Source organism: Aphelocoma coerulescens, chromosome 3, assembly GCF_041296385.1.
Source record: "Aphelocoma coerulescens isolate FSJ_1873_10779 chromosome 3, UR_Acoe_1.0, whole genome shotgun sequence".
Lineage (NCBI taxonomy): Eukaryota > Metazoa > Chordata > Aves > Passeriformes > Corvidae > Aphelocoma > Aphelocoma coerulescens.
Genome location: NC_091016.1, coordinates 125,860,311 through 125,883,209, shown reverse-complemented (window position 1 = coordinate 125,883,209; position 22,899 = coordinate 125,860,311). Strand labels below are relative to the sequence as shown.

The following is a 22,899-nucleotide window of genomic DNA, read 5'->3' as shown; positions in this document are numbered from 1 at the left end:
CCGATCACCGGCAGCGCCGGGACAGGACGGTCACGGGTGGGGGCCCCCAGCCTGGCTGTGGCTCGGTGCCCCGGGCAGAGCGGGCGGTGCCGAGGTGAAACCGCGGGGCCGAGGCCGCAGACGCCCCGAGCGCAGCGGTAGCACCGGCCAAGTCCTGTGAGTCATAGAATGAAGGCACCGGAGCCGGCAGCGCCGTGCTGGATGCAGGGTGTTCCGTCGGGGCACCGGCACCGCTGCCAAATGTTGAGGTGGCTGCTGGGGCTTCACACTACTGTTGGCAGTCTCCCTGAGTGCACCACACTGCTGGCATTTCCTCCGAGTGCTCCACACCACTGTCAGCAGACCCCTGCGTGCTTCACACCACAGCCAGTGGACCCCGAGTGCTTCACCCTGCGGCCAGCAGACCCCGAGTGCACCGCATACTGCCAGCAGAGTGCCGCTGAGCTGACACCCAGCGCCGATGCCGGTGCCGGTGCCACATCAGGCTCCTTCCACAGTGCCAGTGTGGGGCAGAGCAGAGCAGAGCAGAGCAGAGCAGCTCAGCCTGGCCGCTCGCACGGTGTGTCCCACACCAGGTGGCACAGGGGTGGTGGGGCACGGCCCTGCCCGCAGCGAGCAGCACATGGTGTCATGCCCCCATGACGTGATCCGGCATGAAGGCTGGCACCTGGCACGGCTTCCTGCAGTGGCAGGGCAGAGCCCTCAGCAGGAGCTGGGCTCAGCCCCCCGGCCCTGGCAGCCCCATGCTGGGGCGGCTGCTCCTGGGGACAAGTGGTTCATTCCACGTGGCTCTTGCCATGCTCGCAGCTCGCTCACTGCTGACAGCCAGAGCCTCCTGCACCCCCAGAGGGAGCTGCAAGAGGCTCAACACCTCAGAGCTGCAAATTCCTGCCATCCACAGCACCCACCCCACTGGCTGTAGAGAGCTTGAGCCCCACACAGAACCCGAGGCCCCCAAAGCACTGGTGCTGTCTGTGCATGGTCCCATCACCTGGTCCCAGTCCTGTGCTGCTCCAGTGAGCCCTGCCTGGAGGAAGAGGGCTGCAGCTGCAGCCCCTGCTGTCCCCTGCCTCACCCCTCAGGCCTGCACAGGATTTCCCTCCTCTGTGCTTCAGGTTGTACCCACCTGGCTGCAGCAGCCTCAAAGCTGGGGTCAGTGCAGAACCAGTCTAGGGGTAGGATGAGGGTGGAAGGATGGACAGTGAATCCCCTCCATGAAGGCTGTGCTGGCAGAGCCCAGCTGGTGCCAACAGCATGGGGATGGCTCTGTCCAGATGTGTGGGGCTGCAATAGCGCCAGTGAGGGGGCCAGGGCCGAGGGCTCCACAGAGGTGAGATGAACTACCGTGGTCCCACCAGCTCCACTTGGAGCCCCTGGCAGGGATGTGCTGGGCAGGCACACTGTGGGAGCCGGATTGCGTCTGCTCACCGCCAGCGTAGGGTGAATATGGACACACATTCCCAGCGGGAAGCAGCGCAGGCGGTGGCAGCTCTGCAGGACTTCTCTCTGGCAGGATAGGCAGGCTCGTCTTGGACATGGCACAGGTGGATTGTGGCCCTGTCCCAGACCCAGCTCTAGCCCTACCCCCAACCCTTTCTGAACCCTCTCCAGATGCACAGCCCTGCATCAAGAACACCCTGACCCTGGGGGGACTCTGCACCCAGCATCAGGACTCTGGCTCCATCGACCTCATTTCACTGCTCTGCAGCTGTGGGGGCACCATCACAGCCCATGAACAGCTGCAGTGGGACCTGATGACCCCCTAAACCATCATCCACCCTCTGCCAGAGCCCCCTCCCCTCTCTAGCCAGTGGGGCAGACCACCCCAGCAGCCTGCAGTCCCTAGCCCCATGCTCGGTGCCTTGAGATGAGGCAGAGTGGATTTGTTAATCTGTAACAGGAATGGTTGCTCTGGAACTGCATCTTCAGGGCCTGGGGGACACGCTGGGCAGCCCCAGGGGCCATGGAAATCAAGAGTGAAAACCACCATTTATTGATGCTCCAAATGTCCACAGCAAACCCCCTTTGCAGGGGGACCATCCCCAGCCAGCAGTGACCCCAGTTCTGTGCCCATGGCACAGCCAGCCCAGGGCCAGCCCTGCTCCATTTCCGCTCCTCTTTTCCCCCGTGATGTGCCATGGGGAAGGACAGAGTGACACTCGGGGCAGGAGCACCCTGTGTGCAGGCACGGGCTAGGAAATGGTTGAGCACAGATGGAGAAGTGCTCCATGGGCAGAGTTGCTGCACAGCACAACTAGAGCAGATCCAGGCCTGCCTTGGCACCATCTTCTCCCTGCGGCAGTGGGGGCTGTGGCCACAGGGGATGGCGTTCCCGCAAGAAAAGAGCGGGATGGTTGCTGCCACCACCCTGCATCTCCCAGCCTGTCCACGGCCATGTGTGCCCACTCCAAGGGCTCTGAGTTGCAGTGGGGTCAGGCAGTGCACAGGCTGGGGACAGGGATGGGACACAGCTTCTGCCTCACATCCGATTCGCTTTCCAGGACAGGTAGCAGTTCCAGACGATGGCAACACACTGGACAACAGCCAGCCTGGGGACAGAGGGACAGGGTCTGCAGCCACCGGCTCAGGGGGCCAGGGACTGGGGGCCAGGGGCACAACACTACCTGTGCTGCAGGGGCACAAAGTAGAAGTTTGCAATCTGCACAGGTGGCCAGATCTGGGCAGAGAAGGGAAAGAGCAGTGAGGAGCCCTGCTGGAGTCCCTGCCCCACACCCAGCCCTGCCTGGCACTCGGTGTCCCACAGAGCCCATGGCAGCCCCATGGAGACGGGACAGGGACAGGGACACAGATCTGCCAGCACTCACACAGTAATTGGTCATCAGGGCATCCATGTAGTCCTGCAAGAAAAAGGAGCTGTGAGCACTCAGAGGACCTCCACCCCTGACACTGGTCCCCCCAACTCCACACTTCTGGGCACGGAGCCCCTGCAGCCCTGCACATGCCTTGCCACAGCTGTGTCCATGAGGGTGGCAGGGAGAGGGTGACCAGAACCATCCCCACTGAGAGCCCCTTGTGCCATAGCCCGGGCATATGGACAGATGGCTCGTCTCCCCAGTGTGGGCTGTGAGGCCCTTTCTATCTCAGTCCTCCCCCCGTCCCATCCTCAGCACCACGGGGCAGAGATGGAGAAGGGCACTGAGCTGGGGCAACCGCTTTGGGAGGCCAAGGTGCTGCCTTGTCCTTGTGCCACAGTCATGGCCGTGTCGCATCCCTGTCCCGTGGCAGCAGGACAAGTCCCTCATCCAGCTTGGCCGTGACTCAGCCAGGAGGCCAGGCTCCTCCTGGCGCTGGCCAGCAGCCCAGGACGGGGTGAGCGGGTGCGGGGTGATGGATGCTCTGCTGACGCTTCCTCTGCGTGGGGAGAGGCGGATGCACCCCAAGCCAGAGGTGAAGGTGCTGCCAGCACTGCTGCCCAGCTGCCAGCCCATCACCCCCTTCCAGGTCAGGGCTTGCCAGAAGCCACAGCTCGCAGGAATCACCGACCATGGCAGGATTCCCTGGGGAAGGCAAGGCAAAATCCATGGCATGAGCTGGTCAGGATGCAGCAGGGGAAGATGGATGGGAGCACTCAGAGTGCTGCCTGTGCCCAGGACCTGTTCATGTGTGCCCTTAGGGTGGCTTGGAGTACCCCATAGATCAGCTGGAGAGCCTGGAGAAAGCAGAGGTGATGTGATCTTACCCTGAGATTCACTTCCTGCACCCTGGGGCAGAATGAGGGGCACGTACTGGCAGCCCAGTGGGTAGCAGGCTGCTGACTGGGTGCCCCCATGCAGAGAAATGAACTCTGGGTGATGGCACTCAGGCAGAGCTCTGGCCAGGCTGGGGCCCTTCACATGCAGCTCCAGCAGCATCAGTGACTGAGGCTGGTGTTGCCACTCCTGGCAGCCATGCGACCACCCCAGTGTGCCTCAGCCTGTGGCAGGTGGGCACCCACTCCCCAGTGACTCACCCTGGACACGCTGACTCAGTGTTCACACCAGTTTCCAGCAATTACTGCTAATGGGAGTCATCTCAGTAATTGCTCTGGAGACCCAGCCAGGAGCAGGGCTGGACAGCATGCCCATGGCACCCACGTCTGGCCCAGGTGGGACCCCAGTACTCGCCCACAGGACACCCACACCACAGGAACTGGCCCTGGCACCAGTACTCGGACTGTCAGCACTGGGCACCCAATGCAGCCAGGGGCCTGGGACCCAGTGCCTGGGCATGGGCACGGACACAAATGGGAGCAGCCGTCAGGGCCAGAGCACAGGGAGGAGCTGCTGGGGCCCCACAGCTGCTCAGGGCCCCTCAGTGCTGCCCAGGGCAGCAGCACATACCTGCCGGATCTTGGACCAGTTATCCTGCACCGACAGCCCATTCACGGCCCCCGTGACACCCAGGAAGCAGCCAAGGAAGCACGGTGCGAAAGCCCCCTGTGAGAGAGGAGCCCCGGCTGAGGAGCTTGTGGTGCTGGGGGCCAGGCTGGCCACGGGCAGCCCCTGCGAAACTGCAGTGGGGCTGGGCCCAGCTCAGGCACCGGGTTCTCAGAGCAGGATGGAAACCTGCCACAGGGACATGGCTGCCGCCACTGCCCCATCCCACTGCCTCAGTCCCACATGACACCCTCACCCATGTCACACCAACCTGGTCCAGGACCATCTTCTTCACAGCCACAACTTTTGTATTCCCCAGGATGAGCCGATCCAGGATCCTGTACCAGTTGCCCACAACGGGGCCCTGCAGGAGCCAGGGGGTGAGGAGCAGCATCTGCCCTCCCTGGTCACAGGGGTCAGGGCTGTGGACCTCCAGGGCTGGTTACATGGCCCTGCTCCAGCCCTGGACCACAAGGACAAGCTTGTCCTATGCTGCTCCTGCTCCATGGAACTGGACCTGTCCATGGCTGCTGGAGGTGGCACCAGGATGGCAAAACTCACACTGCACCACCACAGTCCCACCCTGTTGAAGGAGCCCCCCATCCCATCCCATCCCATCCCATCCCATCCCATCCCATCCCATCCCATCCCATCCCATCCCATCCCATCCCACTGCCACTCACCACGAAGCAGAATCCAATGGCCATCATTTTCAGGGTGCGGGGGCAGTGGTGCCCGCGCAGTCCCCGCTGCTCCACCAGCTGCTGCGCAATTACATCCCCAGCTCCCATGAGGGCCCCTGCAACCAGCAGAGCCCATTTAGGTAGGAAAGACCCCTGTGTGACCTGCCCACGGCTGGGTCCCCATCCCAGCACCGCTGCTGCTGCTGTCCTGCCCCAGGATGCCTGAGGCTGCTCCAGCCCTGCCGGCTCTGTCCCAGCTGCAGCTCCCCACCGCCTGCACCAAACCCCACGGCATAGGTGTCCCACTCTACCGAGTGCCTCAGGCCTCTCAGGACACCACAGCATCTCTGGTTGAAACGGTGTCCAGCTGCACCTCCTCCCTGTGACCCGGGCATGGGGCTGACCTGTCATCCAGGGTCCACGGTGCCTGGGGCTCTCAGAGCAGAGCCTGCCCAGCTGCTGCCCGTGATTTCCACCACAACCTTTACCACAGCACCCCAAACCTCTCCCTGAACACCAGGCAGGCTCTGCCGACTGTGATCCCCTCCCCGGAGAGCAGCTGTCTGCCTGTGTCCACCCCCCCTGCCCCCTCACCATCTGGGATGGGCAGAACGTGCTCCCTGCTGCCCAGGCTGTCCCAACCCCTTGCCACAGCTGGCTGCTGGCACAGCTCCTAGCCCTGTTTCCAGATCAGTGTCCCCGGTGGGGTGCTGCCCGGCTGGGTCTCTGGCAGCTCCTGCTCCATCCTACACTCCTGACCCCTTCGACGCAACTCAGCTGGCCCAGTGCTGCCCCCCCAGCTGCTCCCCCGGCCCTGGCGGCTCCTGCTCACTCTCCCCGCTCCCCTGGGACGGTTCCCTGGCAGGTCTCCAGCCCCGCTGCTGCTCTGCTCCGTCCTTGGAAACCCTGAGCCCAGCAAGACCTCAGCCTGGCGGGCGCTGGCCCCACAGCCCCTGTCCCGACAGCCCCAGCCATGACCAGCTCGGTACCAGCCCTGCCCCACGGACTTTGTCGGTGGTTCCTCAGGGACAAGGGCCCAGCTCCCTGTCCCCACACCATGCCATGTAGTCCCTGGAGCTGACCGGCAGGGCCAGCCCAGGCTCTGCAACCCCACAGAGCTGCTGCACTCCCAGCAGCACCACCTGGTGCTTCACAGGCTCCATCTCCCACCCCAGACCAGCCCCAAGACCCGAGGGTCTGTTCCCCAGCCCTGAGAGCCCCCACACGACCCCACGATGGCAGAGCAGTCCCACCAGCTCATGGGCCACAACCGCACCGGGCAGGGGGTGGCAGCAGGTGCTGGACTCCAGGCCAGCACAGCCAGGGCACTGGCTGCCTGCGTGAGCAGCACTCCCAGGAGCTGCAGTCCCAGGAGCTGCGCGCAGGGCACGGCACTCATGGAGAACACAGCAGGCACCGCTGTCACTCATCTGGTGCCGAAGGCTCTGGATACAGTGCCCAGCAGTGATGAGGCTGTGCTGGGAGGGACAGACCTGTCTGTGCATCCTTGCCTGGGCCTGGGGATACAGCCAGATCCAGCCTCCGGCAATGACTCTGGCAACAGTGCCTCCCCAGGGTGCCACCAGCACAGCCCGGCCACAGCTGCTGAGCGGGGTTAGAACCTCCATCCCAGCCAAGCCTGGTGCCCGAGGTGCCTAGCTGACCCCCAGGTTGCTGTTCTTGTGACCAGAGGACTCCGAGTGGGGCCCAAACCTAAGTAGGGCACCACCCACATGCCCACGGCCTTGCCATGGCAGGAGCAGGGGACTGCTCTCCACAGGCAGAGAGGGACAGGAGGGTCACGGCTGCAGGCACGTGCTACTGCCCACTGTGTCCAGGCTCTGCTGGCAGCCTGGCCCAGGGCCCAGGATGCAGGAGGCAAAGCCCTGCCCGACCCCAGAGCCCTCGGACAGCAGCTCAGCCAGCAAGTGTGGCTGGACACAGTGGGCACAGCCAACTGCTAGCAGCTCCCTGGCCTGGCCCCAGCTGGCAGCACTGGGGTCTCTGGGAGCAGCAAGAGAAGGCAGGGCTGGAGGTTGGGATGTACCTGGGAGAGGGCACAGGACATGGGAAGCTGCACAAACCATTGTACAGCCAGCAGCTGAGGGGGCTGAGCCTGGCCATGGCTGGGGATCATTGGTGGAAGCTCAAAGGAGAGCAGGAGCACTCACATCCCCCTGTCTGGAGCTGGGCACCTGCCGCAGCAGGGGGAGCCCAGCCCGAGGGCAGAAACAGCTGGGATGGGGGAACCATATCCAGCAGCAGCCCAGCATCCGTAGAGAGGCCATGGCCCCCACGGCTCAGCCCCACACCCCCGCAGGCTGACAGAGCCCCGAGGGACGGGGGGCTGTGCCACAGCAGCGCCAGCTCCGATGCGAAGCAGCAACAGGCAGAGCAGAGCCAGGGCCAGAGCCAGCCCAGGGCCACACTGGGCAGGGGAAGTGCGGGCAGGGCCAGCCCTGGACAGCCCCTCCCAGCTCCACAGTGGCCTCCTGCCAAGCACAGAGGAATGTGCTGCCAGCAGCACCCGGTGCCGCAGGCACCAGCAATAGACTCCATGACATCCGATAAAAATAACAGCGGGAACAGCAAAGCGGCCTGGCAGGGCCCCAACAGCCAGTCAGGGAGGCATCGTGCCACCCCCCTGGGGGTATCAGGGCTGAGGGCCAGTGACTGCACAGTGAGGGGAGCCCCCAGTTCAGCAGGGCACCCCTAGACCCCGGGGTTGTTCTTTCCCAGCATCCTGGGCTGGTGGGAGCAGGAGGGCAGGGCAGGGAGAATCAAGGCAGAGAGAAGTGGTGGTGACAGGGAGGGCACAAGCAGGAGGTGCAAGGAGCATGCAGGGACTCCCCCAGCTCCCAACCCTCAACGCAGCACAGCCCCTACACATGGCACAAGCAGGACAGGCTCTCCCACCACCCAGACTCAGCCTCAGGCAGGCTGGGGGGAGGCAGCAGGAGGGGGGGGCAGAGCTGCCAAATGTCCAGGGCTGCAAACCCTTGGAGCAGCAGAGCCACGAGCCAGCACCAGGACAGATTTATAGCACCTCGCAGCTCTGCAAACAGCAGCAGTGTCAGGGGGATTCAATCCCCCGTGCAGGGCCCTGGGAGCCTCTCCTGAGGCAGCACCCCTATGCCTTCACCACTGGGTGCTGGCAAACACAGAAGACCCAAGCCCTTGTGAATTACCAGTGTTACAGCCCAGCATCCATCCCCTCCCAGGGGAGGGGGGGGCCCAGGACAGTCCCCGGTCTGTGAGGGCTGCACCTCCTTACAGCCCCCCACTACCCCTCTGGCTCCAGCGCAGACCCGTGACACAGATCTCCTGAGCCAGCAGTGGGCCAGGGTCCCTCACCCGGTGTGACACACAGGGGTCCCTGCTGAGCTTGGGGCATGGCAACACCTCTTCCCCCCTAAGACAGACCCCTGAGGCACCGGAAGCCCTCCGGCTGTGTCCTCCCCTGCCTATGACGGTGCCCCCACAGCGGGGCTCGGGGCTGGGGGCTGTGTGCAAGGCGGGGGGCGGCGCGCCGGGTAGAGCAGGGGCCAGAGGCGGGGTGTGCAGGGGGGAGTCTGTGCTGGGGAGGGGCGGCCTGTGTGACAGGGGGGCTGTGCTCTGGGTGGGCGGCTGTGTGCGGGGGCCGGGGGTCTCAGGCCGTGGCCGCCGCAGGGAGCCGGGCCCGTCCCTTACCGGCTGTGAGCGCCTGCGCCGCCCCGGGCCGCCGCGCCAGCACCCGCCCGCAGCCCCTCCACAGCGCCGCCATGGCCCCGCGCGTCGCGGCGCGGTGACGCGTGTCGCGGCGCGATGCCGTGTCGCGATCGAGAGCGTTTATTGGTCAGTAGCGGCCCAGCACCGTGGCCAGCAGCGCCATCCGCATGTACATCCCGTTCTCCGCCTGCCGGAAGTACGCGGCGCGCGGGTCCGAGTCCACCTCCACGCTGCGGGATGACGTCATCAGCGGGCACCGGCCCCGGGCCCACCCGGGACCCGCGGCCCCCAGTCCTCCCGGGAGCTCCGGCACCCCCCGGGACCCTCCGGATGCCCCCTGGAACCACTGACCTACGCGGGAGTCTTGACATTCCCCTGGGACCCCTGACCCACCGCACAATGGAGCCTGTTCCCCCCAAACCCAGCAACCGCAGCCCCCATCACTCTGAGCTCCCCCCATCCTGCCCACCACATCGCAGCCCTCCTGCCCCGGCCCCACTGCCGCCTTCCCCAACACCCCCAGCACGCTGCAACTTCCATGCCCCTGCCACCCTCCCCAGCAGCACCACGGCCACAGCTCCCCCAGAGCCCTCCTACAGCCCCCGTGCTCTGAGAACCCCCACTTCTGCCCGGTATATTTCATATCCCGTTCTCCCAGACACCTCCCCTGATACTCCCTCCCAACGCCCCCCCCAGTACCCTGCAGCCCCCCTGCCTCTGTTCCCCCCCCCCCACCTGATCTCGTTGACACGGGGCAGGGGGTGCATCACCACCATCCTCTCCTTGGCCCGGGTCATGATGTGGGGTGTCAGGATGAACTGCCCGAAGCACTGAGGAGACACACAGAGGCCTGAGCTGCGGCAGGGGGGTCCCCATGTCCCTTCAGGGCAGCAGGACCTAGGTTCCCCTCACTCACAGCCTCATACTCCTCGGCCCGTTGGAAGCGTTCCTTCTGGATGCGGGTCATGTAGAGCACATCTGTGTCCGGCAGTGCTTCCTCGATGCTCCCAAACTCCTCCTGGGGCAGCACCGTAAGGTTGGGGGGGAGGGTCCCAGGGCTGGGGACTGTGTGGGGGCCAGCCCCCCACCCTGCTCCTCACCTGCTGGATGCCCCTGGAGGCCACAAAGCTGGTGATGTCAGGGGGCATGCGGAGCCCAGGAGGGGTCACATAGCGCAGGTTGACGCGGTACTGGGTGAGCAGGCGGGCCAGGGAATGCACCGTGCGCCCGTGCTTCAGGTCACCCACCATGGTGATCTGGGGAGAGTGGTCAGCCCGGCCTGTCCATGGCCCCTCAGGGCCTAGACAGGGCCCCTTGGACCCCCAGTCGCGCCCTCTGGCCCCTGCACCTCACCGTCATCCCATTGACTGTGCCCAGCTCCTCGCGGATGGTGAAGATGTCCAGCAGCGCCTGCGTGGGGTGCTCCCCCACCCCGTCCCCGGCGTTGATCACCGGCTTGCGGCAGTGCCTGGCGGCCAGCTGGGAGCACCAGCAAGGCAGGGCAGGTGAGCGCAGGCAGGACATAATTCCCACCAACCCCTGCCCAGCTGGGGACCACATCCCTGCACCACAGCACAGGTCACCATCCCTGCCATTGGGGCAGAGTCCCCAGTGCCTCCAGAAAAGGATACAGCTTCCCTCAGCCCCTCTCACCTCGACAGCACCAGGCTGGGGGTGCCGCAGCACCAGCACGTCAGCGTAGCAGCACATGGTCTGCACAGAGTCAGCCAGTGACTCGCCCTTCTGCACTGAGGAGGTGGCCTCGGAGAAGGACAGGACAGAGCCACCCAGCCGGCTCATGGCTGCTGCAAAGGAGCTGCTAGTCCGTGTGCTCACCTCGTAGAACATGGTCGCCATCACCTTCCCCTGCAGGGCCGGGCTGTCACCTCAGGAAGTCCTGGCATCCCCGCCTGGTACAGGGCTCCCTCGGGGTGCCCAGGGGACAGGTATCCACCCTGTGCACAGCTCACCTTGAGGATGTCCAGGCTCCGCTCCTTCTGCACCAGCATGCGCAGGGTGTGTGCCACATTGAACAGGTGGGACAACTGCGGGGACAGGTGGCGCGGGAGGCACCAGGGCTCAGCCGGGGCACAGGAAGCACCACAGCCCCCACAGCCCCCACACCTGCCCGGACAGGCACCTGCTCCTTGGAGAACTGCCGGACAGAGAGGACGTGCTGCCCGACAAGGGGGTGCAGCAGTGGGGAGGTCTGGAAGTGGGTGGCACGCTGAGGGGAGGCCTGGCGTGGGACAGGGCCCAGTGGGTAGAAGTGACTGTCCTGCACCACCGCCGTATCTGTGGCACCAAGAGCAGCTGGTCAGCCCACGGGGGTGCCCTGAGGAGCCCAGCCACCAGCCACAGACCCCGGATCCCCACTGTGGGCCCCTGCTGCACTCACCCAGCTCTGCTGCTTTCCTGCTGATCTTCTCACGAGTGTCCTCAGCTGGGTGGGAGAGGGGAGCAGTGGTGTTAGGGGTTGTGGAGAGCAGTGGCATCCTGGGCCCTGGTCTCCTCCCAGTGTGCTGCCAGTGTGGCACAGCCCTCCTGGCACTTGGCAACACCATGTGAAATCAAGATGGGCGTGACGCCAGGGTGATGGTCAACCAGAGATAGGCAGTCCAAGCCCCACACTGCGCTGCGACCCTCTCCCTGCGTGCCCCGCAATTCCCAACTGGCCACCCCCAAATCACAGTGGCAGGCGAGGGGTCCCCAAGGTGCCGCACAGGCTGGGGCAGGAGGGGAGCGGGCGGCACGGCTGTGCCCTGTCCTACAGCGCCCAGTTCTGGTGCTGGTGGCCAGCAGGGGCCCATGGTGGGCAGCACAGGCAGCCTGGGGTCCGCACGGCACCTGGGGGAGGGGATGCACTCATGGGCTGCAGTTAGTGCCATTAGTGAGTCCCTCCCCGACATTACCGGTGCCTCGGGCGCCCGGGCGGTGCGCGGCTCCCAGCCTCCGGAATGCTGAACGGGACACAAGGGCCGGCGTCAGCGGGGCCGCCCAGCCACGCTCCTAGACCCAGCACCGGGCAGCGTGCCCACTGCCCGCCCACTGCACCGGCCGCCCCCCTACCTGGCAGCCCAGGGTCAGAGGCTCGGTGGATGCGGGGTGGGAGGTGGAAGCGTGCGTCACCCGCAGGGCCAGGCCGGCGGGGGCTGGGGGCTCGTCCACGCAGAACGTCACCAGCCACGTGCCGGGATGGCTCAGGGGTCTGCAACGAGAGACCAAGCTGAAGCTAGGGCAGAGAGGGACCCCCTGCCGGCTCCATGCACACCAGTACCTTCACACTCTCCTTGGTGGGGGCCCCATGTGGCAGCAGTGCAGCTCCCGAGGACCACTTCTTCACGTCCTGCCCATAGCCAGGGGGCACCAGCACCTGCAGCCATGGCAGAGATGGGCTTGGGGAAATGGGGTCAGTGCTGGGGGATCCCCTCTGTGATGGGGGACACCCTCAATACAGGACTAAAAGGACCCAGGACCTTACCTGCCCATCGATGTAGGCAACCTCCCCACGCAGGACTACCCTCCGCACTGTCCCCTTCACCTTCATGCCCTCAAAGGGTGTCCAATGAGCCTTGGAGAAGACTGTGCTGCTGGGGATGATCCATTCGTGCTCCAGGTCCACCTGCCAGGACAGTGGGTCAGAGACAGAAGGGTGGAGGCTGGACCTGGGGTGGGTGGGCAAGGACCCACCTCTACGTAGGTGTCTTCCTGCGCTGGTAGCCCAAAGATCTTGCGAGGGTTCTCATAGAGGCGCTGGACGATGTCCTCCACACTGAGTCGTCCCTCAGAGACAGCCGTCAGTAACAGCGGCAGCATCGTCTCCAGGCCAGGGTACCCAGGGGGCGGCTCCTGCCCCTGCTTCTCCGCCAGCGTGTGGGGTGCTGCAGGATAGGGCTGGTCACCGGAGGCTGTCCCTGCCCCTTTCCCTGCTTCATGGCCACCATTCCCTGGGACTTACCGTGGTCAGTGGCGAAGCAGTCGATGATGTCCATGTTCTCCCAGAGTGCCTCCACGTCCTGGCGGGTGCCCAGCGCTGGCCGCACGGCTGCACGGCCCTTCCCAAGGCGCCCCAGGTCATCCTGGCTCAGGAAAAGGTGGTGCGGGGCCACCTCGCACGTCACCGGGATCCCCCTCTGCTTGGCCGCCTTGATGAGGATGATCTGGGGCAGCCATGGTTAGGGGAGAACCCACAGGACCACACGCTCCATCCCTGGAACCCAGAGTTCACCCTGCTCACCTCCTCCCTGCGGGCCACGTGACAGATGTGGACAGGACGCTGGTACAGCTGGGCCACCATCAGCACGGCAGCCACCGTCTGCCGCTCTGCATGTGCCACGATGGGGAGGTGCCGCGGCCACTGCTCCAGATGCTAGGGGAAACGGGGCTGGTGGGCACCGGTGCCGGGAGCGGATCTGCCCTGTGCCAGCCCCTGCACTCCTGCTCACCTCCATCCACAGGGACACATCGTCCATCCGCAGGCTGGAGAAGGTGTCGTTCAGGTACATCTTGAGCCCAGCGGCTGCCCCAGCCAGGGGGCCCAGAGTGCCAGCATTGTCCAAGGAAGCCCCCAGGAAGAGAGCGAAGTCACAGCGGGCCCCAGCCTCAGCCAGCTGCAGGACAAGAGGCAGTGGGTGCTGTGGTGGGACCAGTCCCACCACCGGCAGCAAGCCCACCACGGACAATGAGCCACCATGGCTGGCACGGCAGCACCCAGGGAGAGAATGTGAGCATCAGGCTGGCAGCAGCCCCTCACCTTCTGTGCCAAGGCGAAAGTGGTGGCATCAGTGACAGCAGGACTGGTGTTGGGCATGGCACACACCATAGTGACACCCCCAGCCAGGGCAGCTGCTGTGCCTGATGCAAAGTCCTCCTTGTGGGTGCCACCCGGCTCACGCAGGTGGACGTGGACATCGATCAGGCCTGGGGAGTGTCAGTGTCAGCACTGGCAGCTGCTGGCCACAGGGGATATGAGGGACGAGGGCCATCCCACCAGTGCAGCACGGAAACATCTCCCTCCACAGTGCCTGCGGCTGCGCCCAGCCCAACTCCCAGCACTGTCCCGGTTCCACGCTGCCCCCTGGCAGCACCCACCTGGCAGACGGATGAGTTTCTGGGATGTCATGCAGTCCACATGCATCTTCAGTGGGGGGGCTGCCCCAATCTGGCCCAGTGCCTGCAGAAACAGCAGCCATGAGGCAGGACCCTACGTCAGGAGCAGGGCCAGGGTGATGATGCCTGTCCAAGCTGCACCCCAAAAACAGTGACACCCTGCACAGTGACACCCACACACAGCGTCTGCCCCACAGCACCCACAACAGGACTTCCACAACCCCGCTTTGCTCCCTTTCCTTGCACCCATGGTCCCCACCTGCCCCAGCCCACCTCTACAAAGAGCTTTGTGCACTTGATGTCGATGATGAGGGGCACAGAGTAGTCGACAGCCAGGCGCCGGGTGCGGTACCCCTTGGTGACAAAGGAGGAGAGCCGGCGGCCCCCTGAGTTGCGCATCGAGAGGTTAATGACCATCTCAAAGTGGTTCTCAGCCAGGTAATCCAGGATGCTGCGCTGGGTCTCCCGGGCACCAGCCTCGCTACCATCTGTGTCCTCGAAGTGCCAGTCCACAGCCTTCACCTGCAGGCAGTGACCATGTCAGGGCCCTGCAACACCCTGGGCTGGCCCTGGCCCCGCAGGCCCCCAGCCCTGACCTTGATGCCATGCTCAGTGTAGAAGTCAGCAGTGCCGAGGCTGGCGTACAGGTTGTAGCCGAGGCTCTCCAGTGTCCGCACTGTGGTCAGCAGCTCACTCTTGTTCTGAAAGGAACCAGGGGCCGGTCAGGGGGCAGAGAGGGAACCCCAGCCTCCCAGCACGTTTACCCCACATACCTTGTAGCTGCCGATGGTCAGCAGGATGTTCTTCTTGGGGATCTTGAAGCCAGTGCTGAGCATGGCCTTCAGGTACGCCTCGCAGCGGTTCTCCCCAAAGCAGGCAACCTCACCTGTGCTGGTCATCTCCACACCCAGCACCACATCAGCACCCGCCAGGCGTGAGAAGGAGAACTGGGGCACCTGGCGGCAAGGGGAGACTCAGGGACTGCCTGGCCTTGCACCCCAGCCTGGCTCTGTGGCCCCCACTCACCTTGACACCAACGATGCCTGTGCCTGTCATCAGCCCCACGGGCTCCACATCCTCACCCATGATCACCTGGCTGGCCAGAGCCACCAAGTCCACGCCCAGGGTCTTGGAGACAAAGGGGAAGGAGCGGGAGACACGGACATTGCACTCTATCACCTTCAGCTGGTCATCCTAGGAGAGAGGGGACAGAATGAGGCAGGACTGAGGATGTGGGGTGCTCTCCCACTGGCACTGTGCAGTCCCCAGCCCCAGGTACCTTGGCGATGAGCTGCAAGTTGAAGGGCCCCGTGACCTGCAGCTCCTGCCCAATGGCGTGGACAATGGCCTTGATGCGCTCCAGAGTCTTGGGGGTGATGTCCTGTGGGGGGGTCACCAGTGTGGCATCACCTGAGTGCACCCCGGCGTTCTCCACATGCTCCGAGATGGCAATGGCCACCACCACACCGTCACAGGCCACCGCATCCACGTCAATCTCCTAGGAGCAGGAACATGGTCACAGCCTGTCCCTGGGGTGGGGGCTGGGGCTTTCAGGGGGCATCCTGGGGCTGGAGCAGCCTCCTGGATGGACCTTGGCCTCCTGGATGAACTTGGAAATGACAACAGGCTGCTCCTTGGACACAGCCACAGCGTTGCTCAGGAACTTCTCCAAATCGCTGTCCGAGTATGCCACGTTCATGGCAGCACCACTCAGCACGTACGAAGGGCGCACGACACAGGGGTACCCCACCTTGCAGCAGAAGTGCTTGGCTGACTGCGGGAGAGATGGAACCTCAGCATACACACGGAGAGCCACCCTGAGGCAGCCCTCTCCCGTTTGCTGGGCCCCACCTCCATGTTGGAGAGCTCCTTCCAGAGGGGCTGGCTGATGCCAATGGAGTCGAGCAGGCGGGAGAACTTGAAGCGGTTCTCAGCTGAGTCTATGGCCTCCGGGGAGGTGCCCAGGATGCGGCACTGCTGCCGGTGCAGGGCCATGGCAATGTTATTGGGCAGCTGCCCGCCCATGGACAGGATCACACCCTCAGGGTTCTCCAACTCGTAGATGTCCATCACCACCTGCAGCACAGTGCGGGGCAGGGGGGTGGCTGGGACCGAGCCATGGCAGCCCTCACCCAGCCCCGCAGCTGTCAGGGCCCCAGCCCCCTCACCTCGAAGGAAATCTCATCAAAGTAGAGGCGATCGCACATGTCGTAATCAGTGCTCACTGTCTCAGGGTTGTAGTTCACCATGATTGTCTTGAAGCCCATCTATTGGGGGGTGGGACAAGGTGAGCCCAGAGCCCCAAACCCTTACCCAGCCTCGTCCACTGACCAGGGACACCCAGCCCTCGCTCCACAGGGTGCTGGGGCCCATCTGACCTTGCGGAGCTCCTGGATGCAGCCAACGGCACACCAGTCGAACTCGACGCTGCTGCCAATGCGGTAGACACCAGAGCCAATGACCATGACATGCGGCTCATGGAAGGCCAGGTCGTGCTCAGAGCCATTGTAGGTCAGGTACAGGTAGTTGGTTTGGGCCGGCCACTCTGCTGCCACCGTGTCGATCTGCTTCACCACCGGCAGAATCTTCAGGTCGCGCCGCATCTTCCGCACGGCCAGCTCGGTGCTGAGCAGAGCTGGGTGAGCGCCAGGACCGAGGCAGGGAGCAAAACAGGGCCTCCCCCTCCCCATCTCACCTGAGCACGGCCAGGGCCACCTGCTTATCGGAGAAACCGAGTTGCTTGGCGCGCTTGAGCACGGCGGGCGGCATGGTGCCCTGCTCACCACGGTACGACTCCAGCAGCACTGCATGGTCCGTGATGTTCTTCATCTTGTGCAGGAACCAGCGGTCAATCTTAGTCAGCTCATAGAGCCGCTCGATGGAGTACCCGGCCCGCAGGGCTGCCGCCAGCACGAAGATTCGCTTGTCCGTTGGCGTCTCCAGCTCCTGCCAGGCCAGGGGTTGAGTGTGGCCAAGGGAGGCAGGTGGCCACCTCTCCCCCCAGAACAGCACAGCCAGTACAGACACCCAGACCCCAGTGCTCACCATGTCCGAGACCGGCTTCACAGTGTGATCAAAGCCTACACAGTTCTCGTCCACCATCCTCAGAGCCTTCTGGAATGCCTCCTCAAAGTTCCTCCCAACGGCCATGACCTCTCCTGTAGAAGGTGGGGTGAGCAGGCAGATCCCGTGCCCACCACGTGCCCAGCAGTGCTGCCCCCCTGCACTCACCCACGCTCTTCATGGAGCTGCCAATCTTAGTGCTGACACGCAGGAACTTGCTGAGGTCCCAGCGCGGGATCTTCACCACACAGTAGTCCAGGCTGGGCTCAAAGCAGGCTGTGGTGGAGTTGGTGACAGAGTTCCTGAAGAGGTGACAGGTGTCAGCAGCTGGAGCCATCCCCCCAGGGCAGCACTTTGTCCCGCACTGTGGTGGAACCTTACCTGAGGAGGGGTAGGGGGATGCCCAGGGCAAGTTTGGCAGCCACATAGGCCAGCGGGTAACCAGTGGCCTTGCTGGCCAGGGCCGAGCTGCGGGAGAGCCGGGCGTTCACCTCAATGATGTAGTACTGTGGGCAGCAGGCAGGCAGGGTCAGTGGGTGCCGTGCAACAGGCCAAGCCGCTGACACGGCCAGACCTACTGCATCCCAGAGACACAGCAGCACCGGGGGGGCTGGTGCAGCACAGCCTCGTGGGACAACATGGGGCAGGACCCAGATCACCCCCGGGCAGGGCTGGCCAGGGATCAGGAGTGGGAGCTTTAAGTACCTGCTCTGACTCAGGGTTGAGGGCAAACTGGATGTTGCACTCGCCCACGATACCCAGGTGCTGCACCACCTTGATGGCTGTACGCCTCAGCATGAAGTACTCGGTGTCATTGAGGGTCTGACTGGGCGCCACCACGATGGACTCACCCGTGTGGATCCCCAGCGGGTCCAGGTTCTCCATATTGCACACCTGGCAGTAGGGGGGTCACTGCAGGCTTGAGGTTCCCCACTGCTCCATGTGCTGTCCATGGTGGGCTCCTCCCAGCTCCCACCACATCCTCCCCTGCCCAGCCAGGACTGGAATACACAGCATGTTCCACTGGATGGACAGCTGGGGTAAACACCACAGCATAGGGGTGCAGGGCTCTGGTTCACAGGGTGCAGCCCCCAATGGCACACAGCTGCTGTGCCAGCACCATGGAAGGCACCGGCGAGCCCTCCCTGTGGACAAGGTGCAGTGGGAGCCCCCAGCCCCCAGCACTTGCCCTACATCTATCCCTCTGCAGCAGCCCGGAGGCCTCCCTCCATCCCGTACCGTGACACAGTTGTTGTAGGCATCTCGCACCACCTCGTACTCAATCTCCTTCCAGCCTTTCAGGGACTTGTCTACCAGCACCTGGGAGGTGTGGGTGAAGGCCTGGCTCACCAGAGCCACCAGCTCCTCCCGGCTGTTGGCAAAGCCAGAGCCCAGCCCCCCAAGGGCATAGGCAGAGCGCACCAGCACCGGGTACCCCAACCGCTCAGCTGCTGCCTGCGCCTGCAAGGAGCAATGGGGCCATGGTGGGAACAGGAAGGACGGGACCCTGCCCTGCCCCACAGCCCCCCAGACCACCCCAGACCTGCTCCAGGGAGGCAGCAGCCTCGCTGGGTGCCACGTGCTCCCCGATCTCCTCCATCTTCTCCACGAAGACCTTGCGATCCTCTGTCATCTCAATGGAGGCAACAGGGGTGCCCAGCACCCGCACGTGGTAACGCTCCAGAACACCCGCCTTGGTCAGCTCCACGCCACAGTTGAGGGCCGTCTGCCCCCCGAAGGTCAGCAGCACCCCATCGGGCCGCTCGTTCCGGATCACCTGGGGGGCACAGGGCGGTGGGACAGAAACCATGGTGGGTCCTGTGTTTTACAGCTGCCACTTCACCTGTGCTGCCCCACCCAGCTGTACATGCACCAGGCTCTAGGCCATCCCCCAGCCCAGACCCACGCTCATCCCACAACTCTGCCATCCCTGCATCCCCAAATCGCGCCCTCCCAGCCAGCATCCTGGGGTGCTCACCTGGGTGACGTACTCAGGGGTGATGGGCAGGAAGTACACCTTGTCTGCCAGTCCCTTGGAGGTCTGGACTGTGGCGATGTTGGGGTTGATCAGCACTGTCTGGATGTTCTCCTCCTTCAGAGCTTTGATGGCCTTATGAGGAGCAGAATGATCCCAGCTGGTGGCCCCGGGCCCCTGCCACCCTCCTGCGGCCCCTACCACCCCCATGCCCTGGGGTGGGCACTCACCTGTGACCCTGAGTAGTCAAACTCGCCCGCCTGCCCAATGGAAAGGCCACCGGAGCCCAGGATCAGCACCTTGCGGGGTCGGGCTGCATCCAAGTGCCCCACTGACGCCTTGGTGTAGCTCAGCCACTCCTGCAGGCGCTCCCGCACTGGGGGGATGTGGCACGCTGGGGACAGGGCACCCCTGTGCACAGCCCCATCCCGCAGCCCTTGGCCCATGGTGCTGGCTGTCCCTCACACTCACACCCACCTGTCCGGGCGTTGCCATGCCTGTCCCGCAGGTCCCGCGCCACCTCCACAAAGACATCGAAGAGACACTCCAGGTCCGTGGGGCCGGCGCAGTGCTCGGGGTGAAACTGGACACTGTGGAGGGGGTCAGGCAGGGCACATCCCTATGACCTGCCATGCCACAGCCCCCCAGCCCCAGGCCCTCTGCTGTGGCCCCACGCACACCTGAAGAACGGCTTGTGCTGGTGGACGAGGCCCTCGTTGGAGCCGTCGTTGGCATTGGTGAAGAGCGGGAGCCAGCCAGGCGGGAGGCTGCCCGCCTCCACTGCGAAGCCGTGGTTCTGTGCTGTGATGAAGCAGCGCTGCGTGTCCTCGTGCAGGCAGGGCTGGTTATGCCCACGGTTCCCGTACCTGGGTGGTGGGACAGCTGTCAGGCAGCCCCAGCAGCCAGGACCCCTGCAGTGACTCCAGACCCTCACTCACTTCATCTTGTAGGTACGGGCACCAAGGGCCAAGGCAAGCAGCTGGTGTCCCAGGCAGATCCCAAAAATGGGCTTGGGCTGGGGTGCGTCCAGCACCTGGCATAGGCTGGACACCATCTCCTGGCAGAGCTGTGGGTCCCCAGGGCCATTGCTGATGAACAGCCCGTCAAAGTCTGTGTCAAGAGAGCAGCAGGGTCAGAGTGGGGCCCCCCAGCCCCTTGACATCACCGTAGGGCCCCCAAGATCCCCACAGGGTCACAATGGGCACTCCTGACTACCAGCAGAGAAGCACCTGCAGCTTGCCTGACACCTCAGCAGGGTTGCAACCAAGGTGTTCTGACCCCATAACACCCACTCAAGTGGCAGCAAGGCCCCCCCAGTCCCCCATGGCCCCTCCCACACAGAGCCACACCAATACCACAGTCTAGAGTCCCCCATGCCAATCACAGCAAGGCATCCCAAGCCCATTGCCCTGCTCCTGTGGTGCCACACTGAGGGCCCCAAGCCCCAAAGCCCCCAGGAATGATGACACCAAGGCTCCCCACCCCACGGCATTGAGCAGGACACAGGTGCCTGCTGTCCCCAGCACCACCCACGCGGACAGTCCCTATGCCAAACCCCAGCCCCCCTTGGTGGGGGCCCAGATTGTCCCAACCACTGCCATCTCACCTGCAGGGTCCAGCGGGTGGTCCCAGGGCACCACAGTGACAGTCGCCCCCCGCTTGCACAGGCACCGTATTTGGTTGTTCTTCAGGCCGCAGTCAAGGGCCGTGACACGCAGGGACCCGCCCGGGTTGAACACGCGTGGCGCCTGTAGGAGGGGGAGTGGATCGCCCGGACTCCTGCTGGGGCCAGCCTCCCGAAGTGAGGGGCTCCACAGCCCCCTCTGCTGCCCCCAGCCCCGCTCAGACCCCCCACCTCACCTTCAGTGACACCTCCTGCACCAGGTGCTTCTTGTTGGGGTCCTCAAAGGAGAGGCTCCCCTCAGGGGTCCCATCCGGCACCAGCTTCCCCAGCAGCGTCCCCTTCTCACGGATCTTCTTAGTCAGCGCCCGGGTATCCACCCCTGCAAGTGGTCTGTGAGACACAATACCACGGTCCCGGCCCACCCCAGCAGGACCCTGCACTGTGGCAGCAGCATCACCCCCAAATGCCAAAACAGGTCAAACCCCAGGCAGGCAAATTTCAACACAGAGATGGGTTTGGTTCAGAACTCGCAGATCCACAGCCCCCACCCCCCACCCTACTCAGCTGCCTCCCCAGTCCCACCTTCTAGCCCAGGGATGTTCTGCTCCTTCAGCCACTGGTCCAGGGAGTGGGATGCACTCCAGTGGCTGGGGGTCTCTGAGCACTCGCCCACCACCAGCGCGGCCACATGGATCTTGCTGGATTCAAACCACTGGGGGGACAGAGGGTAAGCAGGGCAAGGCAGAGGGTCACAAGGCCCTCTGGAATATGGACCCCATTCCCATAGCACAGGACCAGCCCTCCCACTGCTGGGCTGTCACTGTCCCTCCCTTGTCCCACACCTATCACAGCAAGGCTGAGCCTTAGTCCAACAAAGTCCCCAGATCAGGGAGCTCCAGGATGGGGTGTCCAGGCCCCCACAGTGCTGCTGGACTACAGCCCACTGCCCACATGTCAACACAGCCCATGATGCGGGACCCTTCAGCTTGGCACAGCTGCAGCACAAACCAAGCCGATGGGAAAGCACCACTCCCTCCAGCCACACCCTCGCCAGCGAAGTCCAGCCATGCCAGTATGTTCTGTCCCATGGGATCAGGGCTCTGGTTCCCTGAAGCACAGGCCAGAGCAGAGACCCACACACCACAGGCCCAGAGAGGGCTGCTAAGAGCAAGACCCCCCGGGGCTGGCGTGGAGAGGCCAGCACAGCACGGCCGCAGCAGGGCTGGACTCTGCCCTGGGACGGGGCAGCGTGGAGGCCAAGGGGCTGGGAGGGGGCTGGGGCCTCGAGCAGCCCCTCTGCCCAGCCCTGCCTTGTCCCAGGGCCTCAAGACTCCCACCTTGCAACAGAGCCCTGGTGAGGAGATACACAGCCCCACACCCCACGTGCTGCGAGGGCACCCCAATCCCAGTGCACTGGGGTCTCCCCCTGCCCAGCGCCAGTCTTCGCCCTGTCAGAGCATGCTGGGCCCCACTGCGGCTCTGGGCCCTGCAGCATTGGAATCAAACCTCTGCCTGCCACCATGTGCCACTCACTGCCTGCCCTGGCACCCTGCACCGTCCCGCCCGGGCACCTCGTGCCATCCATCCCGGCCTGGCACCGTGCATCGTCCCGTTCTGCCACGCGCCACAGCGACACCACGACGGGATACGCGGCCCCTCGCTCACCCTGCTAAGGCCGAAGGCGTCGGGCTCGTCCCGGGGCACTCCGTAGTTACCGACTAGCGGGTAGGTAAGCACCAGGATCTGTGCCTTGTAGGAGGGGTCGGTGAGGGCCTCGGGGTACCCCACCATGCCAGTCTGGAACACTGCAGGGGAGCGGGATGGGAGTGATGAGGGGACCAGCCCCGGCCCCGCGTCCCGCCGGGGGGCACCGAGCCGAGCACAACCGGACCGACCCCAACCCCGCGCCCCAGACAGGCCGCACGGAGGGCCCCGAGCTGAGGGAGTCCGCGGACTAGGCCGGATTCCCCGTTCCCCGTCCTTCCCGCGCCGTCGCCTGTCTCGGGCCGCCCCACGACATCCCGTCCCCGGCCCGGCCCCCCGGCCGCACTCACCGACTTCCCCGGCGGCGGCGGCCCCGACGGCCCCGAAGGGGCGGCCGGGCAGCACCGACCCGTCCTGCAGCACCAGTCGGGCCATGGCGTCGCCACGTGCGCTCCGGCGACTCCGCGGCGGCGACCGAGCGGGGTGCGCACCGCCCGGCTGTAGCGGCGGCGGGAGGATCCGGGGCGGGGCCGCGCCGGGACCGCCCCCGGGGCGGGGCAGCGGCACCTGGTGCACCGGCCGGGGGACTCCGCGGAGCTGCAGCGGGCGCGGAGGAGAGCATCGGCCCCGAGCCTGACCGCCAATTCGCGGGACACG

At 64.7% G+C, this 22,899-nt stretch overlaps 2 protein-coding genes across 7 annotated transcripts; both read right to left on the bottom strand.

The window, feature by feature from the left end:
* Positions 1 to 1,970: 1,970 nt before the first annotated feature.
* Positions 1,971 to 8,863, bottom strand: MPV17 (mitochondrial inner membrane protein MPV17). 3 transcript variants are annotated; one of them, XM_069011972.1, is made up of 7 exons: positions 8,750 to 8,863; positions 5,060 to 5,175; positions 4,648 to 4,779; positions 4,341 to 4,436; positions 2,826 to 2,858; positions 2,625 to 2,677; positions 1,971 to 2,549 (listed from the first exon to the last, which is right to left on the bottom strand). In XM_069011972.1, the coding sequence occupies exons 1-7, from the start codon at positions 8,820 to 8,822 to the stop codon at positions 2,480 to 2,482; spliced, it is 573 nt and encodes a 190-aa protein (XP_068868073.1). In that variant the 5' UTR covers positions 8,823 to 8,863; the 3' UTR covers positions 1,971 to 2,479. The 3 variants fall into 3 exon arrangements, with proteins under 3 accessions (XP_068868073.1, XP_068868074.1, XP_068868075.1); XM_069011973.1 differs by having other exon boundaries at positions 4,648 to 4,740; positions 8,750 to 8,861; XM_069011974.1 differs by lacking the exon at positions 4,648 to 4,779.
* An 8-nt stretch (positions 8,864 to 8,871) lies between these two features.
* Positions 8,872 to 22,695, bottom strand: CAD (carbamoyl-phosphate synthetase 2, aspartate transcarbamylase, and dihydroorotase). Of its 4 annotated transcripts, XM_069011971.1 has the most exons (46): positions 22,593 to 22,695; positions 22,204 to 22,343; positions 21,121 to 21,250; positions 20,775 to 20,917; positions 20,521 to 20,662; positions 19,853 to 20,024; positions 19,595 to 19,780; positions 19,392 to 19,504; positions 19,145 to 19,290; positions 18,918 to 19,049; positions 18,483 to 18,716; positions 18,179 to 18,400; positions 17,645 to 17,833; positions 17,321 to 17,445; positions 17,108 to 17,241; positions 16,922 to 17,034; positions 16,572 to 16,822; positions 16,255 to 16,501; positions 16,045 to 16,143; positions 15,728 to 15,952; positions 15,468 to 15,650; positions 15,156 to 15,374; positions 14,903 to 15,070; positions 14,650 to 14,832; positions 14,473 to 14,577; positions 14,150 to 14,398; positions 13,859 to 13,940; positions 13,521 to 13,687; positions 13,213 to 13,377; positions 13,005 to 13,136; positions 12,726 to 12,927; positions 12,458 to 12,648; positions 12,249 to 12,389; positions 12,045 to 12,140; positions 11,837 to 11,975; positions 11,680 to 11,727; positions 11,166 to 11,210; positions 10,908 to 11,062; positions 10,738 to 10,812; positions 10,604 to 10,633; positions 10,421 to 10,480; positions 10,121 to 10,246; positions 9,868 to 10,023; positions 9,684 to 9,785; positions 9,503 to 9,597; positions 8,872 to 8,997 (listed from the first exon to the last, which is right to left on the bottom strand). In XM_069011971.1, exons 1-46 carry the CDS (start codon positions 22,675 to 22,677, stop codon positions 8,895 to 8,897), a joined length of 6,645 nt encoding a protein of 2,214 aa, XP_068868072.1. In that variant the 5' UTR covers positions 22,678 to 22,695; the 3' UTR covers positions 8,872 to 8,894. The 4 variants fall into 4 exon arrangements, with proteins under 4 accessions (XP_068868072.1, XP_068868070.1, XP_068868069.1 ...); XM_069011969.1 differs by having other exon boundaries at positions 10,421 to 10,633; XM_069011968.1 differs by having other exon boundaries at positions 10,421 to 10,633; positions 16,572 to 17,034.
* Positions 22,696 to 22,899: the final 204 nt, after the last annotated feature.

Excerpts from the sequence above, each read along its gene's own strand:
- MPV17 (XM_069011972.1), bottom strand. The coding sequence starts at position 8,822 with ATGGCGGCGCTGTGGAGGGGCTGCGGGCGGGTGCTGGCGCGGCGGCCC. Across the intron at positions 4,780-5,059 it reads CCATTGGATTCTGCTTCGTG|GGAGGGCAGATGCTGCTCCT; the intron begins GTGAGTGGCAGT and ends CCCTGTGACCAG. Across the intron at positions 2,550-2,624 it reads TTTGTGCCCCTGCAGCACAG|GCTGGCTGTTGTCCAGTGTG; the intron begins GTAGTGTTGTGC and ends CTCTGTCCCCAG.
- CAD (XM_069011968.1), bottom strand. The coding sequence starts at position 22,677 with ATGGCCCGACTGGTGCTGCAGGACGGGTCGGTGCTGCCCGGCCGCCCC. Across the intron at positions 19,050-19,144 it reads TTGACTACTCAGGGTCACAG|GCCATCAAAGCTCTGAAGGA; the intron begins GTGAGTGCCCAC and ends GCTCCTCATAAG. Across the intron at positions 17,446-17,644 it reads TCAACCCTGAGTCAGAGCAG|TACTACATCATTGAGGTGAA; the intron begins GTACTTAAAGCT and ends TGCTGCCCACAG.